This window comes from Biomphalaria glabrata, chromosome 9, assembly GCF_947242115.1.
Source record: "Biomphalaria glabrata chromosome 9, xgBioGlab47.1, whole genome shotgun sequence".
Lineage (NCBI taxonomy): Eukaryota > Metazoa > Mollusca > Gastropoda > Planorbidae > Biomphalaria > Biomphalaria glabrata.
Window position 1 is genome coordinate 20,220,205 of NC_074719.1, and position 20,621 is coordinate 20,240,825.

The following is a 20,621-nucleotide window of genomic DNA, read 5'->3' on the forward strand; positions in this document are numbered from 1 at the left end:
ATAGTAAACAAATTATAATTGATTCGTTATTAATTAATTTTGTTTTTATGAAGAAAATGTGTTACGCTTAGCAAGAATTAAGACTTTATATTGAGAGTTAGGTAGTTCGCAGAAAATTTTAATTATTTTACAAAGCTTATAGTTAGATCTAGTTATGAACTCTGTCTGTCTAATACAATTTTTATTCACGATATTTCTCCATCACCCCATCTCAAATCAAATTCAAATAGTGTACGATTATGTCTTCTGCGATTTTACGTGATTAGAAAATTAATCAATACAAATTAGTTAATTAATTATTGATAATTATTTATTTGGTTTGGTATTGAACAAAGGAAAGAAATAGTAATTGACAGATGTGGCAGTATAATTTGAAATAGTCCCTTTATACTTAGAAAAATTAGAAGAAAAAAAAAAAGAAAATTAGGTCGTCGCGTAGAAGTTTGAAACTTACAATTGATGGCTATGAAATATATTTTCACTGTGGCTAGTGTAATGGCCTCAGCCTTTCGAGTTCGATTTTTTATTAAATAATTGAAAGGCTATCATGGTAACCTTCATCCAGATACATACCCTCTTCTTTCTACCCCCCCTCCCTCCCTCCTTCCTGACTAGTGCAGGCTTGAGATGATCATAACGCTTTGAGATAGAGCTCAAAGCAAGAAATTGAGCTAAACAAAAAACTATTCCTAAAAATAAATTTATTTTTGTTAGTCAAAATCTATTACAGATTTAATTACATGGCTGATCCAAACTAATTGCTACAATTACACAATATCAGGATACAATAAAATGTAATTAATCTACTCTGACATTATGTACTGTAAGATATTTGTACATCTATATTAAAGTATAAAACTTGAAACATACAGAACTTAGTAGATTGTAATAATCCGTTATTGACATGTTTTTGATACTATATAATGTTAATAAAAAAAAAAAAATTTAAAAACTTACAAAATGAATAGTTTAAAAAAAATGTAAAAATTACAATAGCAGGAATTTCAAAAAAATTATATGGGTGTATAGTCACAGTTACAAAATATTGTATGCAAGAAAATGAACAGAATATTTCAGATTTTGGTCCCTTAACAGAATAATAACATATTTCAGATTCCTTTAGTGTTTTTTTTTTGTTTCTTTTATTGTATAGATTATAAACATTGCAACTCATGTTTACACAGTCAGTATTTTAGCAATCCACAGTGTAGTTCAGATCTGTGGTGTTCCGTGTCACACAAATTATTGTGTTTACATTTTTACAAAATCAGTTGGTCGAATGGTGCCATCAGATTTTGGTAAATTTAAACTTAATCGTTTTTTCCGCATCAATAAAAATTTTGTAAATGAACTTTGTCTGGTAAGACTCGGGTTCGACGTCTACGTAAAAACTTTGTAGAATCTGTGGAGAGAAAAAAGATTGTGAATGAATTATGTCTCCATAATCTTATTTAAATCTTATTTGAATCTTATTCATATGTTGGAGAGAAAACGAAAGAGTGAGAGAAAAAGAGAAAGAAATCTTGAGCGATCGAGTGAGTGAGGGAGAGAGAGAGAGTGAATCAGAGAGAAACAGAGAAAGAAAATGAGAGTTGAGAAGATTGCTAATGAATTGTGTTATTATAATCATCATAAAATGTAAATTAAAGATGGAGAGAGAAAGAGAAGATGAAAGAAAGAGATAAAGGAAAAATGAGTGAGCGAGAAAGAGTGGGGGGGGGGGGGAGTTAGAGAAAGAGTATAAGAGATAAAGAGAAAATAAATCAGAGCGAAAGAGAGCAAGAAAAAAAGATCTGAGAAAGAATGAGAGAAAGAGAGAGTGAGAGAGAGTGAGAGAGAGTTGAGAAAGAGAGAGCAGGTGACAGAGGGAGAACGAGAGAGACAGACAGAAGTAGCGAGATAGAGATTGGGAGAGAGGGAAGAAGAGAGAGAGAGATAGCTTGTAGAATATTTACTTTAGTCGCCAGCAAGTACACTTCTTGAAGAGCAAATCTCCGACCAATACAGCTTCTAGCTCCATGACCAAACGGTAAGACGATCATGTTGTGGGCAGTGTCTTTCTTGGCGCCATCATCTGACCTCAACCATCTTTCTGGCAGATACTTTTCTGGGCTGTCAAACTCTGTCCTAGCAGCTCTAGGGTTGAATAGCAAAAGTCTTACCTGGCATGAGCAAAACAAAATCACTTTCATCAGTTTATTATTTTACGCAAAAGATTTGCACGTGTAAAATTTTTTTTTGTTTAGTACATAAAGCGTTATGTTAAGACAAAATCACTTTTAAAAAACAAATTCTTTTTAATTATGCTATGGAAGTGTTAAATTCTTTAGAATGAATATATAGTTTGTAAAAACAAAATTTCTTAAGAGGCAAAGAAAAGAGGCATAAGGCCCAAGGATTCCTATGATGACAAAAAAAAAAAAAAGAAAGAAAAGAACAAAGTTTCATAAAGCTTTACGAGTCTTAGTACAATAACTTACAGCCTTTACTTTCTTCAGATATAGCTGGCCTATATGAGTCCATTTCCCCCATACATAGCTGGCCTATATGAGTCCATTTCCCCCAGATATAGCTGGCCTATATGAGTCCATTTCCCCCAGACATAGCTGGCCTATATCAGTCTATTTCCCCCAGACATAGCTGGCCTATATGAGTCCATTTCCCCCAGACATAGCTGGCCTATATCAGTCCATTTCCCCCAGACATAGCTGGCCTATATCAGTCCATTTCCCCCAGACATAGCTGGCCTATATCAGTCTATTTCCCCCAGACATGGCTGGCCTATATGAGTCTATTTCCCCCAGACATAGCTGGCCTATATCAGTCCATTTCCCCCAGACATAGCTGGCCTATATCAGTCCATTTCCCCCAGACATAGCTGGCCTATATCAGTCCATTTCCCCCAGACATAGCTGGCCTATATCAGTCCATTTCCCCCAGACATAGCTGGCCTATATGAGTCTATTTCCCCCAGACATAGCTGGCCTATATCAGTCTATTTCCCCCAGACATAGCTGGCCTATATCAGTCCATTTCCCCCAGACATAGCTGGCCTATATCAGTCCATTTCCCCCAGACATAGCTGGCCTATATCAGTCCATTTCCCCCAGACATAGCTGGCCTATATGAGTCCATTTCCCCCATACATAGCTGGCCTATATCAGTCTATTTCCCCCAGACATAGCTGGCCTATATCAGTCTATTTTCCCCAGACATAGCTGGCCTATATGAGTCCATTTCCCCCAGACATAGCTGGCCTATATCAGTCTATTTCCCCCAGACATAGCTGGCCTATATCAGTCCATTTCCCCCAGACATAGCTGGCCTATATGAGTCCATTTCCCCCAGACATAGCTGGCCTATATCAGTCCATTTCCCCCAGACATAGCTGGCCTATATCAGTCTATTTCCCCCAGACATAGCTGGCCTATATGAGTCCATTTCCCCCAGACATAGCTGGCCTATATCAGTCTATTTCCCCCAGACATAGCTGGCCTATATGAGTCTATTTCCCCCAGACATAGCTGGCCTATATGAGTCCATTTCCCCCAGACATAGCTGGCCTATATCAGTCCATTTCCCCCAGACATAGCTGCCTATATCAGTCTATTTCCCCCAGACATAGCTGGCCTATATCAGTCTATTTCCCCCAGACATAGCTGGCCTATATCAGTCTATTTCCCCCAGACATAGCTGGCCTATATCAGTCTATTTCCCCCAGACATAGCTGGCCTATATCAGTCTATTTCCCCCAGACATAGCTGGCCTATATGAGTCCATTTCCCCCAGACATAGCTGGCCTATATGAGTCCATTTCCCCCAGACATAGCTGGCCTATATCAGTCTATTTCCCCCAGACATAGCTGGCCTATATCAGTCCATTTCCCCCAGACATAGCTGGCCTATATCAGTCTATTTCCCTCAGACATAGCTGGCCTATATCAGTCCATTTCCCCCAGACATAGCTGGCCTATATGAGTCCATTTCCCCCACACATTGCTGGCCTATATGAGTCCATTTCCCCCAGACATAGCAGGCCTATATCAGTCTATTTCCCCCAGACATAGCTGGCCTATATCAGTCTATTTCCCCCAGACATAGCTGGCCTATATGAGTCCATTTCCCCCAGACATAGCAGGCCTATATCAGTCCATTTCCCCCAGACATAGCTGGCCTATATGAGTCCATTTCCCCCAGACATAGCTGGCCTATATGAGTCCATTTCCCCCAGACATAGCTGGTCTATATCAGTCTATTTCCCCCAGACATAGCAGGCCTATATCAGTCCATTTCCCCCAGACATAGCTGGCCTATATCAGTCTATTTCCCCCAGACATAGCTGGCCTATATGAGTTCATTTCCCCCAGACATAGCTGGCCTATATCAGTCTATTTCCCCCAGACATAGCTGGCCTATATGAGTCTATTTCCCCCAGACATAGCTGGCCTATATCAGTCTATTTCCCCCAGACATAGCTGGCCTATATCAGTCCATTTCCCCCAGACATAGCTGGCCTACATCAGTCTATTTCCCCCAGACATAGCTGGCCTATATCAGTCTATTTCCCCCAGACATAGCTGGCCTATATCAGTCTATTTCCCCCAGACATAGCTGGCCTATATGAGTCTATTTCCCCCAGACATAGCTGGCCTATATCAGTCTATTTCCCCCAGACATAGCTGGCCTATATCAGTCCATTTCCCCCAGACATAGCTGGCCTACATCAGTCTATTTCCCCCAGACATAGCTGGCCTATATCAGTCTATTTCCCCCAGACATAGCTGGCCTATATCAGTCTATTTCCCCCAGACATAGCTGGCCTATATCAGTCTATTTCCCCCAGACATAGCTGGCCTATATCAGTCTATTTCCCCCAGACATAGCTGGCCTATATCAGTCTATTTCCCCCAGACATAGCTGGCCTATATGAGTCCATTTCCCCCAGACATAGCTGGCCTATATCAGTCTATTTCCCCCAGACATAGCTGGCCTATATCAGTCTATTTCCCCCAGACATAGCTGGCCTATATGAGTCCATTTCCCCCAGACATAGCAGGTCTATATCAGTCCATTTCCCCCAGACATAGCTGGCCTATATGAGGCCATTTCCCCCAGACATAGCTGGCCTATATCAGTCCATTTCCCCCAGACATAGCTGGCCTATATGAGTCTATTTCCTCCAGACATAGCTGGCCTATATCAGTCGATTTCCCCCATACATAGCAGGCCTATATCACTCTATTTCCCCCAGACATAGCTGGCCTATATGAGTCCATTTCCCCCAGACATAGCTGTCCTATATGAGTCCATTTCCCCAGACATAGCTGGCCTATATGAGTCCATTTCCCCCAGACATAGCAGGCCTATATCAGTCTATTTCCCCCAGACATAGCTGGCCTATATCAGTCTATTTCCCCCAGACATAGCTGGCCTATATCAGTCCATTTCCCCCAGACATAGCTGGCCTATATCAGTCCATTTCCCCCAGACATAGCTGGCCTATATGAGTCCATTTCCCCCATACATAGCTGGCCTATATGAGTCCATTTCCCCCAGACATAGCTGGCCTATATCAGTCCATTTCCCCCAGACATAGCTGGCCTATATCAGTCCATTTCCCCCAGACATAGCTGGCCTATATGAGTCCATTTCCCCCAGACATAGTTGGCCTATATGAGTCCATTTCCCCCAGACATAGCTGGCCTATATGAGTCCATTTCCCCCAGACATAGCTGGCCTATATGAGTCCATTTCCCCTATACATAGCTGGCCTATATGAGTCCATTTCCCCCAGACATAGCTGGCCTATATAAGTCCATTTCCCCCAGACATAGCTGGCCTATATGAGTCCATTTCCCCCATACATAGCTGGCCTATATCAGTCTATTTCCCCCAGACATAGCTGGCCTATATCAGTCTATTTCCCCCAGACATAGCTGGCCTATATGAGTCCATTTCCCCCAGACATAGCTGGCCTATATCAGTCCATTTCCCCCAGACATAGCTGGCCTATATCAGTCTATTTCCCCCAGACATAGCTGGCCTATATCAGTCTATTTCCCCCAGACATAGCTGGCCTATATCAGTCTATTTCCCCCATACATAGCTGGCCTATATGAGTCCATTTCCCCCAGACATAGCAGGCCTATATCAGTCTATTTCCTTCAAACATAGCTGGCCTATATCAGTCTATTTCCCCCATACATAGCTGGCCTATATGAGTCCATTTCCCCCAGACATAGCTGGCCTATATGAGTCCATTTCCCCCAGACATAGCTGGCCTATATCAGTCTATTTCCCCCATACATAGCTGGCCTATATGAGTCCATTTCCCTCAGACATAGCTGGCCTATATGAGTCCATTTCCCCCAGACATAGCTGGCCTATATGAGTCCATTTCCCCCAGACATAGCTGGCCTATATGAGTCCATTTCCCCCAGATATAGCTGGCCTATATCAGTCTATTTCCCCCAGACATAGCTGGCCTATATGAGTCCATTTCCCCCAGATATAGCTGGCTTATACGAATCTATTGGCGTGAAGCTGTCAGTGTCGGAGTCTTGTGATTTGAAGCAATAAGGGTGGTCAACGTGAACCAACAAAAAGCTGAGAGAAGAAGCAGGTCTATCTATAACTGACCATACCCACCTATGCCACGTATGAGGCCGGCGTTTTAAAGCGAGGATTGGACTTAAGAGTCATCTTCGAGTCCATAGAAAATGAGAAATGTGCTCATCTCAAGAAGGAAAGGCTATACATATGAGTCTAGTACAATAGCGAACAGCTTTTACTTTCCCCCAGATATAGTCGGCATCGATGAAGACATGGCTCTTTAGTCAAAACTTATGTCCAGTCAAGTCTACATTCTGTTTAAGTCTACGTCTGACGAAGACCTTTGGAACTCAGAATCTATTCTGAAATATAGGATCAAGATTTATACGTTTTACCTCTAGGAATGATGATATCGTAAAGTACGGAGTCCTTCATTCTCTGGTCTTGTCTCTATTAGCTTCTTTCTATTTTATTCATTTTCAGAATGGACGAATTTCTCCCGACTGTCAAACACTTTTACGCGCCAGAAAAAAAAGTTCGCGCCAAGATGACGTAGCAAGTAAAAAAGTGAAGCGAAATGAAGGGAATGTGAAAAGTTCTAAAACAGCCTTGAACTTTTGTAATGTATAAGAGAGTACTAAACAAGGTAGTAGCTTTCAAGAAACATTATTACGTAATTTGAAATTCCAAACATATAGTAAATATATATGCCAAAACGTGAAATATGTGCTAAAATTATATTTCTCTAATTTTGTTTTATTACTCTCTTAAAACCCTCTTGTGAGGGGGGGGGGGGAGGGTGAGTGTGCAGTTCTAACTACCACTAACTCCTCTCTCTGGCTAGGTGTATGCTGTACGAGGACGATGAAAACATTTTTTTTCGTCCTTAGGTAAAAGTCCAAGTAAACACTGGTGTGGTGCACCAAGTAAACACTGGTGTGGTGCACCAAGTAAACACTGGTGTGGTGCACCAAGTAAACACTGGTGTGGTGCACCAAGTAAACACTGGTGTGGTGCACCAAGTTATTTTAATTATTACTAAGAAGAAAAATGTCGAACATGAAAGAGCAACAAAGATCTAATTAATGTGTGCTGATGACAAGATGTTAATGAATCTTTCACAAATCTAATAACTACTTACCCCAGCAGGAACTCTGTAGTTCCTAACAACCAAGTCTTCAGTCAGTTCTCTCATCATGCCAACAGAAGTGGGGAAGTTAAGCCTGAAGCACCAAGAGAAATCACTGTCTAATATTTTTTTGTTAATAGCTTTGTACATTTGTGTTTGGGCAATGGGCTCAATTCTCAAACGAATGTAAATACAAATGGTAAATTCAGTGTTTAAACTTGAAGTGCAACATCCAACGCTAGAACAGAAGGAACTTTTCAGCGTGACTTCCCTTGAATGCTACCATTGATCAATGATACGTTATCACTCATGCACTGGCCCACAGACAGCTAGCAGGTTTTTCGTCCCCAACTTTTGCACAATCCGTAGCGCCCCGTGTAATGGTACCATCATTTAGTAAAAGCCTAATTTGTGAGTATCGGAGTCACGAGATTTGAAGCAAGAAGAGTATACAGCGTGAAAGAGCGCCGAACCATCAAAAAGCTGAGAGAAAAAGCAGGCCTATCTGCAACTGACCAGACCCACCCATGTCACGTATATGGCTGGCTCTTTAAAGCGAAGGTTGGAGGGTTATCTTCGAGTTTATAGAATATGAGAAATGTGCTTATCTTCGATCACGAAGAAAGAGCTATAATAAATATAATAAATAATTTATAGCAATTTAATACATTACTTATCCTTAATCTGCAGAAATGAACACATTATATAATGTTTAATGACAGTATTGTGACTGAACGTCATTGATACCGAATTCCTTAAAGAGTTAACAAAACGTAACAAATTGTTTTACCATTTTTTTCTATGTTTAAGTCGCACCCACTTCAATCATCTTACAGCTGCCAAGCGACAGCCCTATTATCATAAATGCTGATTTAAAACAATATTACTCACTAGCGGCTATTGCCTAAAAGTGCTCCCACACTAAATTACTTAGTATCGACCTATATCTGAAAATATTATTAATAAGTTATTTCACGCATTGAACAAAGAAACACACAAATAATATTAATAATGACTACCGAAAAGATTCTTTAAGTGCAGCCTTCAAGTAGACCATATTTGACAACGCCTTTGCTGAAAGCGGTCCGTTCTTCCCTACGTTCTCAAATATTTCACGACGAAGTAGTTCTTGTTTTTCTGGGTTTTTGGCCAAGTTGTACAAGAAAACTTGAATGTTTTTGGCAGTCTGGGTTGAGAAAAAATACAGTTGGCTTTTAATAAGATCTGACCTATGCAATGCTAAACATGTATTTTATTACATGAAATAAGTTGAAGAGATAACTCAGACAGAGCATGAAATATAAAGCATGATACGTTGAGGAGATTATCTACTAAAATGTTTGTAAAATATTTTCCATGTTTCGGATTGTCCATCAGAGTAGAAGATAGTTTGTTTCCTAGTCCAAATATCCCGCAGGACGATGGGGGATGGGAGCGGGCAGGGTTTGAACCCGGGACCATCGATAAGTCCGAACGACAGTCCAACGTGCAAACCGCTCGACAATGTGAAAATCAAGGATATCTAACAGAAACAGTGCTTGCAATAACTTGATATGTAACAGAGTCAGTGTTTGTATTAATTTAAGAAAAAGAGTCAGAGCACTGAATAGGTTAAGGAATCAAGTCACTGGTTGCAAGAGTCAGTGCTTGCAGTATAATATGGAAATAACTTACTAAGTTACAGAGTTTGGAGTAAAAAAATCACTTACAGAGTCAGTGCCTGCAGAGTACAAAGTGGCCATAATAACGACGATGTCTTCCTGAGTCAAGTCTTTCTCAGACAACAGAGAGAGCAGAAGATTGGGCTCATCCTCTTTCAACTGACCAGACTTGACCTTGTTTTCAAGGGCAGTTTGAGCCTGGGAAACGTGTGCAGCCGAAACGCTAAGACAAAGTAACGATATAGTTTAGGGTTAGCTTATAACTTACCTTCAGAAATTCAATTGTATTGGTCCTACCTTCAGAAATCCAATTGTATTGGCTCTCACCTTTATTTATAGGTCATGATCAACATAAATGATAACTGAATAAACTAAGATTTGGTGCTCCACACTTTGCATGACATGGAGTCACACTCACTCTCATCACTGTGGGCTTCCACGTCCCTGTCGATAATCCATTCCTCAAGGGACCGTTACACTAATGGCGAGTCCTGCACGGTTACCTTGGTAGAACCATAGACTATATATAGAGTCTATGGGTAGAACATAGGAAAATGGCGGGGGTTCCTTGTGTGCTTGGCCTTCGGTCATGTACTCTAGTCCATGCGCATGGAGTTCCAGATACATCGAAAATAGTAATTTCTTACATAGGCATTGACTTGGACCTCTTCCAGACAGAACGTTGTGTTCAAGGAGGCTTACACGCCTAGAGTTCGAAGCGCCTGCCTTAGGCTCAACTCTTTTGACAATCACACGGCTCTGCCAGGGTGTAGCACTATCATTGTGTGCTGCTAGCTGGCTAAGTGTTTCCGACTCATGATTTTCCCTCAGTGTTTACCCTCGAAGCCTTTCCCCTCGTTTGAGTATAGTTCCAAGGCAGCAGAAATTAAAATGAACATTAAAGTTTACGTGATGGTTTTGAATACAAAATAATATAGGTCAATGCGAAACAAAATTGTTACGTGAATGTAATAAGGAGATCAATTTAAGTTATAATACTGAAGATTTGATCTCTAGACTCTAGATAATCCAGTTTAATCATGCTTAGCTCTAGACCACCCAGTTTTATCCTGCTCCTGGCAGCACACACTTTAGAAACGGAAAGATCGATAATGAAATCGACCTGCGTATCGCCAAGGCCAGTGCATCCTATGGCAGACTGTCTAAAAATGTCTTGAACAGACAAGATATCACCACAAATACAATTCTACAATTCTATCGAGCTGTCATCCTCCCTACATTGCTCTATGCCTCAGAAACGTAGACAGTGTACACAAACCATGCAAAGAAACTGAACCACTTCCAAATGACATGCCTAAGAAATATACTGAATATCAAATGGCAAGAAAAAAAGAGAGAACAGAAAAACAGATACTGAAGTCATTCGAATAGCGGGTCTGCAAAGCATTCACACAATCCTGATGCAGTCCCAGCTGCGATGGGCAGGATACGTCTGCATAATAAACCCAGCCACCTTAGAGACAGAGACACATGACAGAGCATCATGGCGTCGCGCTGTGAACACTGGCGCACAAATTGCTGAGGAAAAGAGAACATCGCTGGCAGAAGAAAAGAGAAGAAAAAGATAAAAAAGCAAGGCCAATGACACTAGCTCTAGCTACAGCCGAACATTCCGGCCTCACATAGGTATCACCACTTCATGAGGAGGCAAAGAACCCCAGTGCAAGGCCCTTAGCCCCCTGGATGACAAAAGTGGTTATCATCGAACTACGATGGACGAACTATATATGTATATATATATGTATCCTATACATCCTATATATCCTATATCTATATACCCTATATATCCTGCTCCTCTCACCTTCGTATAATGCCAATAGCTTCCTCAAACATCTTGTATGTGGAGTTTTTATACCACTTGTGTGCGAAGGATTTCCCGAAGACCGAATCCTGAGTTGCCTGCAAGGCTGCTTTGGAGGCTTCCACGATCTGTACAGATTTCTCATTAGGGTTTTGGTCAAAGAGCCTAAGTCTCGTGTTGAACGTAACAACTGCAATGCCTGGAAATATTTATGAGAGTGAGGATAGAAGCATGTTGATAAAGTGTTGGGTTTTATAGTTCTTTATGTGAAGTGAACAAACTTTTTACAATTAAAATATAAATATTAACATCATAAATTATTAATAAAATATTAAATGTGACTTTTTCTTGTATTTTTAGATTGAAAATTGATCAAATATAAAGCAAAGTGAAATTTTCTTTTTTTTTTCCTCGCTTGAGGGTTAATTATTAAAAAGTAAACAATATATTCTTCGTAATGTTTATATTTTATTCTTAATTTCCACATTATTTCTCTGTTATGGAGAGTGTGTGTTTCTATGGTGACGGTGGGAATAGGTTAGCGATTGATGTGAATGATGCAAGGTAGACAGCACTGTCGTCGGCGGTCTCAGTTACGAGAGACGACTCCAGATTGCCAGACTGAAAAGACGTGTTTTGTAGTTGTCCAGAAAACCATTTGATCTGACTAACGTCCACTACACCTATTTATGCCATCTCAAATTAAACTTTTTCTATATTGTTATAAAAATTATATCTTTTTCTGTCCACAAAGAAGTTACTCGAGTTGTTTCAAGTTTTACAAGTTAAGATATAAACGCCTACATTTACTGCCAGCAGTTTGGTGCTACAAGTCAGCGACCGTCCACAACAGTCTTCCTTTTCATTATGTGTAATGTTTATTATAGATTTTATGACATTGGATGGCATGTAGGTTACTTATAGTTGCTCAATTGTTTTTACGTCTCACGAGATTATATTTTCCCTTTGCAACTTCTTGAATACAGCTGTGGTCACTTATCTTATTTTATATAATACAGACGTTACTTTAAAAAAGAAGATGATTACGTCCTACGCGTCATGCATTCAGTCATGCATATTAACCAATGAATTAAATTTAACCAGTGACTTAAATCACATGTTGGGCATCTGTAGTCGTCAGGCGCCTTTGCATTTTCATCCAACCGTTAATATATATTCATGTATTTTACAAGTTAAGCATTTTTTCCAAACTACAATATATTATGTCTATAACAGCCGACGATGATATACGGAGTCCGAAACTACTTGCATCATCCTGTACAAGAGATTTGGACGTTCTAATCTTCAATAATGTAAGGACTTCTAAAAAAAATATCCACGATTCATTTCTATTTACAGAATTTTCTCTCGACTAATAGCCGGCCATAGATTGTTCAATGAATGATTTTAATGCTGTGTACCATACACTTACTCTCAGCGGCGTAGCGATAGAACATGTCTTCCAGTTCTTCTGGTGATAGATTTTTGGATGCTAGTATCTTAACGAAGTCGTCAGCGACTTCATTCTGTTGGTCAAGGTAGAGAGTGGCCGAGTCTGCTTTCAAAAGTCTTCTGTTCAGGGGAGCTCTCAGCGCGTGCCAGGCTGGACCTTGTCTGCAATGAGAAACAAACAAGAAAAACAAAAAAATTCTTTAAGCAGTGGCATAGCTAAGGATTTGGGGCTCGGGGGGGGGGCTTGACCTTTTTAGGGACCTCTGCATTTTGACATTCGACATCATGACATGAGATAATGCTGTAATATTCAATGTAAAAACAAATTTTGGACACTCTTTTTGGGGAGCACTCAAGTGAGGGCCCCGGGGGATTTTCAAATTTGTAATTGTATCACTTAGTTTGTATCAGTTATGTAGTAATGTGTACTATCGATCTAGACATATAAATCTGTGCGATAGAAATATCTATGATCCTATCACTTGTCTCACTGCTCTATGATCCTATCACTTCTCACTGCTCTATGATCCTATCTCTTGTCTCACTGCTCTATGATCCTATCATTTGTCTCACTGCTCTATGATCCTATAACTTGTCTCACTGCTCTATGATCCTATCCTTTGTCTCACTGCTCTATGATCCTATCATTTGTCTCACTGCTCTATGATCCTATCACTTGTCTCACTGCTCTATGATCCTATCATTTGTCTCACTGCTCTATGATCCTATCACTTGTCTCACTGCTCTATGATCCTATCACTTGTCTCACTGCTCTATGATCCTATCACTTGTCTCACTGCTCTATGATCCTATCACTTGTCCCACTGCTCTATGATCCTATCACTTGTCTCACTGCTCTATGATCCTATCACTTGTCTCACTGCTCTATGATCCTATCACTTGTCTCACTGCTCTATGATCCTATCACTTGTCTCACTGCTCTATGATCCTATCATTTGTCTCACTGCTCTATGATCCTATCACTTGTCTCACTGCTCTATGATCCTATCATTTGTCTCACTGCTCTATGATCCTATCACTTGTCTCACTGCTCTATGATCCTATCATTTGTCTCACTGCTCTATGATCCTATCGCTTGTCTCACTGCTCTATGATCCTATCGCTTGTCTCACTGCTCTATGATCCTATCACTTGTCTCACTGCTCTATGATCCTATCACTTGTCTCACTGCTCTATGATCCTATCACTTGTCTCACTGCTCTTTGATCCTATCACTTGTCTCACTGCTCTATGATCCTATCAGTAATTTGGAGCAGTTGCGAAAAGGTGGGGGGGGGAAGAAGGGGGGCATCTTGGTGAATGTTTACATGATAGTTTTTTTTTTAATGCATAAAAAAGTTCACTCAGGACTCAAGATTCATCAAGGGGACTAATTCAACTGTAACACCACTATCTATCAAGTCTGATTTCTTTCCATTGTTCATGATATTAAATAAAATAATTAATTACCAATACTTAATTAAATAATTGGTCATTTTTTTTATTGATTGTTATGTTGTCAGGGAAAAGAAATAGTTGTGTAAAATTTCAGCTTATTCCGAGATTGGGTGCGGGAGAAATAACGTGTACAAACATTTTACATGACAGACAAACTGAGTTGATATAAGCTTTGTAAAACAAAAATGAGAAGCATTGATTGTTTTTCTCTATAATATTCAAACCTTATCATAGGTGCAGTTGATCAGGCGAGCTAGTGACCTTTTTTTTTGTTACCTTGTACTAAAACATGAAAAAGTTCCTAAGTCCAAGTGATCCTATAATCACTCTATTCAACTGCATTCCTTTACGCTTATTTTGAGCAAATGGAAGTTGCATACTGATTTTTATCTTAAACAGATGCATAAAGAACTCGCCTTCATTCATTTAACTCAGCTATAAGTCTGTTTACATAAACTCTCAAACGTGGTCAAATGAACGTCGAAGACAAATACAAACCATAAGATCTACACAGAAATGAAAACGACACAAACATTCATAGGAACTAGCTTTAAAATTGAAATACCGCAACACGTACAGATGCCCTAAATCTTCACGCATTCCTGTCCTTTTGTAGAAGACAGTCGAAATTTCTATTGAGGGTCTTCTCGGGTATTTCCCTTCGTGTCTGATTACAGTTTCAAAGTCTTTGGGGTCACTCAGCGCTACAACTGTAGGGCCCAAGCGAAGTTTGACCACTGGTCCATACTTGTCAAACTGTTCATTCAAGAACTCGTGTAGAGTTTCCGGGGTATGTCTGGCTGTAAAATAATCAAAACAAAATGTATTGGTATAGGCTCTGATAGAATCTCCAACGTCACACGTAGCACACTATTGTATTCATTCTATGAGATGATATACTCGAAATAAGGAATCACCCTTTGTGTCAGGATTTTGTGATTTTACCATCACAAAAGAGATACAAGACACCGATAGCAAAGACAAACAGACACAAACACTCTTTTGTTCCCCTGGGAATCAAATCATTAAATAAGAACAATCTGATATAAACTTTGTCACATGTAAATTATGAGTGAGTCTGGTGTGAATGTAGACTTTTGTTTCTTATAGTTATAATGTTTCTTGTTTGGTGTAATGCACAAATTGTAAGACAAATTTCCGTACGGACAATAAAGATTATTATTATTATTATTATGTTAGAAATGAACGAGTAGTCATTCTCTGGCGCTGCCAGGGTCGAGTTTCGCTAAAGAGAAACAAAATTCATCGTAGTCCCTTTAACAGTTTCCACTGAGGAATTTTCTGGTGATGTGGCAGGTCTGCATCAGTACCGCCCTCTGACAGGCAACGAGGATGTTCCTAGGAATGTTAAGGGCCTTAAAGGTGTCTTTGAGGTCAGTTGTTATTATCCCCTCGGTTGATATAACAATGGGGTTTATTGTTATTTTGGACAATTTCCATAGACGCTTAATCTCCATGCCTAGGTTTCCATATTTTCTTTGTTTTTCTATCTCAGAGCTTAAGTTAAACACAGAATAAGAAGCCGTCCACTTCTAAATGGCTGAACACTTATTCCATTACACTATAACTTAGGTAGCTATACATTTCACAAGATGAGTTTGAATTAACAACTACAAGTATAGAACAATAATTTTGAATTGTTAAATGTTTCCTGTTTTCTCTAGTATTTTTATGTTAATTTGACACGGGGACAGATTTTATGACAAATTTTTTTTAATTAATGGAGACTCAATATTTGTAAAATGTTTTACATGATTTGGAATGTTTCTTAAGAGTTGACAATAATTACTAATTACAATCTCATTCAACTTGAAATACATTGGCTTTGTAAATGGCAGATGGTCATTGTGCAGGCCAAATGCCACACTCGTTAACCGTTGTCCATAAAGAAGATAAGTTTTAGATTGTCTGACATCAAAGCTCGAAGTGAACGTCGAACCTTCTTTGACATTTAGTGTCATTGATCAAACTCAACTTTGGTAACCATTCGTTTTATCAGTCTCTTTCATATTATCTTTCCTTGTTTCTAAAAATTGAATCTTACAAACCTAACAAAACAAAGAACATGCATCCAATGGGCTATAGTTCTGATGCAGTAAATATATATATATAGATTCTATGTATCAATCTCAATTTTACCCAAATTTCCCAAATTGAAGTTAGGAAAGAAAAATGTACACTTTAGTTCAGGAAGGTGCTGCTCACATATCTAGGTCACAATTACAAATTGCTTTAGTCGATTGAAAAAAAAAATATATAAAAAACTTTGTCGAAATACTGAAGAGCGTAAACAAAAAGGTATGTGTGTGTGTTTGTGTGTGAGTGTGTGTGTGAAAGAGAGAGAGAGAGAGACTCTCCTAATGGAATTCTTGTTACAATTTTTAAAAAAGAGAGAGAAATGACGATGGTCTAGTTACAGTCTGGTAGGATAATAATATTGTAGATATGCTTTTTTTAGATTTATGCAAAGGAGTCATAATATCAAGTAAAATCCTAAATAATTCATTCATTTCAGTTAAAAACACTCCAAAGACATTTGAAACGTCTACACGTACTATTAGAATGTAGTAGATTAACTTGTCACTTACTGAAGGGTTTATAATGTAACAATGTTCCTATGATGGGCCACTGGTACATGCCTCTAGGTCCAGGGATGGATTCGAAAGGCTTGACCTCACTCTGATTACTGGACATTGTGGTTGATGATGTCATGGCGCGAGCTGTTATCCTGTTGATCAACCATCTTAATGAAACCGCCTGGTCACTTATCTTGATGGCCCACATTGTCCAAATGTTACTGGAGATGGGCATATAACTTGCCAAGTCTTAGACGAATTACTGACTATGTGGATTAAAGACCAGAACAGAAATAAACATATTCATGTCTGCTTCCCAACCAGGAACTTCTCAATTAGTTCATTCACTAATTTAATACTTTGACTCTTTAACCAAAAATTAAGAGAAGAAAAACAGAATACGTGAACAAATGACCGCTGGTCAGTTGTATAAAATCAGAATTGAATTTCAGGTAAACTTGAAAGTAATTTATTTTCTTTTCCTTTTTATAAGCTTGATAATTAAAATTAATTTATTTTAAAGACAGACCATAGAATACACTTTGATGGATCCCTTTCTGATCAAGACTTTTCTTACAGCATGTGTGATATTATCAAGTGCTCTTTATCGATAGTCAACATGATATAAAACCTGATCTGAAGTGTCCCAGAGCTGTCTCTTATCCTAATACTTCATTACGGATAGCAAGTTAAGAAGTCATCAACTCTTATCTTTGTACAGTGTGTGTCATTGTCCAGGGCATTGTACCGTGACAGTTCAATCCAGTTCATAATTTTAACTAAAGAATTGATGTCTGGTGTAGATGACATTTGGACAGCACTTAAGATTTGAAAAATATTGACATTTGGACAGCACTTAAGATTTGAAGAATATTGACATTTGGACAGCACTTAAGATTTGAAGAATATTGACATTTGGACAGCACTTAAGATTTGAAGAATATTGACATTTGGACAGCACTTAAGATTTGAAGAATATTGACATTTGGACAGCACTTAAGATTTGAAGAATATTGACATTTGGACAGCACTTAAGATTTGAAAAATATTGACATTTGGACAGCACTTAAGATTTGAAAAATATTGACATTTGGACAGCACTTAAGATTTGAAGAATATTGACATTTGGACAGCACTTAAGATTTGAAGAATATTGACATTTGGACAGCACTTAAGATTTGAAGAATATTGACATTTGGACAGCACTTAAGATTTGAAAAATATTGACATTTGGACAGCACTTAAGATTTGAAGAATATTGACATTTGGACAGCACTTAAGATTTGAAGAATATTGACATTTGGACAGCACTTAAGATTTGAAGAATATTGACATTTGGACAGCACTTAAGATTTGAAGAATATTGACATTTGGACAGCACTTAAGATTTGAAAAATATTGACATTTGGACAGCACTTAAGATTTGAAGAATATTGACATTTGGACAGCACTTGAGATTTGAAGAATATTGACATTTGGACAGCACTTAAGATTTGAAGAATATTGACATTTGGACAGCACTTAAGATTTGAAGAATATTGACATTGTGTTGATGGTGACGTGATCGTAGCTTTTCAACGTATGGAACATCTCATTCTTTCTTTAAAGGCTTTAGGTCAAATGTAAACAATAAAAGTCAATCTAAAGTCTAGATCGTAAATGTCTCCTGGTCGTTGCTGTCTTGGATCACTTAAGTCTTTATAATTCTGATACAAGCAGGACTGATATTCTGACATGGGATCGTGTTGTGGCTTTATTCTGCAAGCAAGTCGAAGAAAACGTTTTGTTCATGAGCCTGGCTCACGCTGGGAGACACCTGATCATGCAGGTGGATTTTGACATTAAAATTTATTCAACAATCTTTCAAAACTTCTGCTTCATTCGCTTGAGGAAACTTCGGGGGGGGGGGGGGGGTTAGGGTTAATTCGCACACTAACACATAAAAGCACGCATACACATATAGGGTGGATTTCACCGTAACTTTCCACCCACCCCTGGCTAGGCTCATGTCGTTTTAACAAAGTAAATATGTATTTGTAGAATTGAAATCATGAGAAAGGTGACTTAAAAATGTTGAACTTATATAGCTTATCACTCCCTATCAGTTAAATTTGAATGTGATCTATTATTTGAATCAATAAGAATTTAATATAACTAACATAATGTCTTAAGACAACTCTAACATTGGCTTGTCGTATTAGCAGGTGAAAAAAAAAAATTAAAAAATATTATCTTTTAAAAATAACGTGAGGCTTTATAACATGTATACAAGAGAACACATGGTCTTGATAGTACATCAAGCTGACCCAAACCAGAGAATATACTGTAGTGTAGACTTTTATTGACTAGACTGTAGCCTTGTATCTTATAGGACTAAGCAATGGAGTGTTGAAACATCACAACATAATTTAATGAGAAGAAGATCTAGTAGTTAATAAACGAATTCTTTTTATAAGAACTTATCTTATAATAACAACTTTTTTAAAGGCTGTTTTCATTAAGAGAATGTAGAATGAACAGCACTCCACAAGTATTACCCAGGATCGATTCTCCTAGCCTGGAACTGCTACTTTACACAGAAGATGTGTTTAAAAAAAAAAGGAATGCATGTTCATCATTGATTGCTTGAAATTCGTGTCATTATATTTTCGTTGAAATAGGCTTAGAAAAAAACATGATTTTAGATTTGTATGTTTGCTAGACGTGTTTGTAGTCTGTAGGTTTGTAGACATGTGTGTATTGTGTATCTTTTTTTTTCAAACGTATTAAATGTAGCCCCTGTTCGATAATCATAGCGTATCGAAAATACATAAACGGGTTTTATAATTACCACTTGTAGAATGGAGTTTCTCGGTAAGCAGCAAATGATTCCATAAATTCTGCTGCTTTATTTTTAAAGAAATATAAAAATCCAGACACATACAAAATCTTCAGGCACATTGAATACAAAAGCACACACTGTGTGCTAAGATGCATTCTATAACTTCAATCTGGCCTACCTAACTTTACAGCACAACGAGCTAAAGTTCAAGATATGTAACTATATTTAGCTCCGTGACAGGGCAATCTAGGTCGAGTATTTTCATTGACAGAATAGTTTATTCAGGGCCACTGCTACCAATTTTGCAACGTATGCATTGCACGCAGGCGGCCAAATTTTGGGGACGAACAAGATGGTATGCAAAAACAAAAATAAGGTTAATAAAAGAAAAAACTATCATGTCTTATGGTTTCGGTCATCTGTTTCTGTGGCCCACGGTTAACGAGCAGGGCGTCATGTGGCCAGCACAACGATCAACCCCCTTTACTTTCCCAAAACTAAATTCAGGTATCCATTAGAGTTGGGTGGACTCAGGGGCGCCCTAAAAATCCCAAAATTAAAAATCCCATTCTCACCAGGATTCGAACTCAGGACCCCAGGTTTGGAGGCCTAACGTGTAAACTTTTAAAGTTACCCAAGATTAACAATGTCTCAAGAGAGAGTAACATTTTGTAGTAGCTCCGGATTGACGGCACTACGTTCATCAAGCTCCTTACATAGTCTTTACCCTCCACTAACTAAAAAATAGACATAGTTTTGTACTAAAATAAGCATATTATAATTTATTTCTTTTTTTTCTAAAAGAAGGAAAATCAAAATAAATGTCCAAGTAGTCTATTTCTTTCTTGTAAAACGTAAAACTTAAAATATTTGTATCATTTAATTTTTTACTTGAAACATTGTAACAGTCAAACTAGAGTTGTTCCCCGTGTGGCCAACGAGCTAGTAATTCTTTTCTCAGCGATATACATCAACTGTTAACTTTCTAGGAAAATCGTTAGAGACATTCTTCAGATCAGATGTCCATGCATGATCCTGGGGGTATCTAGGAGTTGGTTTTCCGTGCTGCCTTTAGGCGCTCAGTAAACACAACTCTGCCCGAGTCGGGTGTCGAACCTCGAGCCCTCTT

At 38.6% G+C, this 20,621-nt stretch overlaps 1 protein-coding gene across 1 annotated transcript; it reads right to left on the reverse strand.

The window, feature by feature from the left end:
• Positions 1–292: 292 nt before the first annotated feature.
• LOC106073358 (cytochrome P450 10-like) lies at positions 293–19,690 on the reverse strand. Its single transcript, XM_013233887.2, has 10 exons — positions 19,502–19,690; positions 16,684–16,937; positions 14,652–14,874; positions 12,597–12,778; positions 11,165–11,363; positions 9,391–9,565; positions 8,701–8,867; positions 7,694–7,775; positions 1,956–2,162; positions 293–1,402 (listed from the first exon to the last, which is right to left on the reverse strand). Exons 2-10 carry the CDS (start codon positions 16,904–16,906, stop codon positions 1,289–1,291), a joined length of 1,572 nt encoding a protein of 523 aa, XP_013089341.2. The 5' UTR covers positions 16,907–16,937; positions 19,502–19,690; the 3' UTR covers positions 293–1,288.
• Between the last annotated feature and the right edge of the window lie 931 nt (positions 19,691–20,621).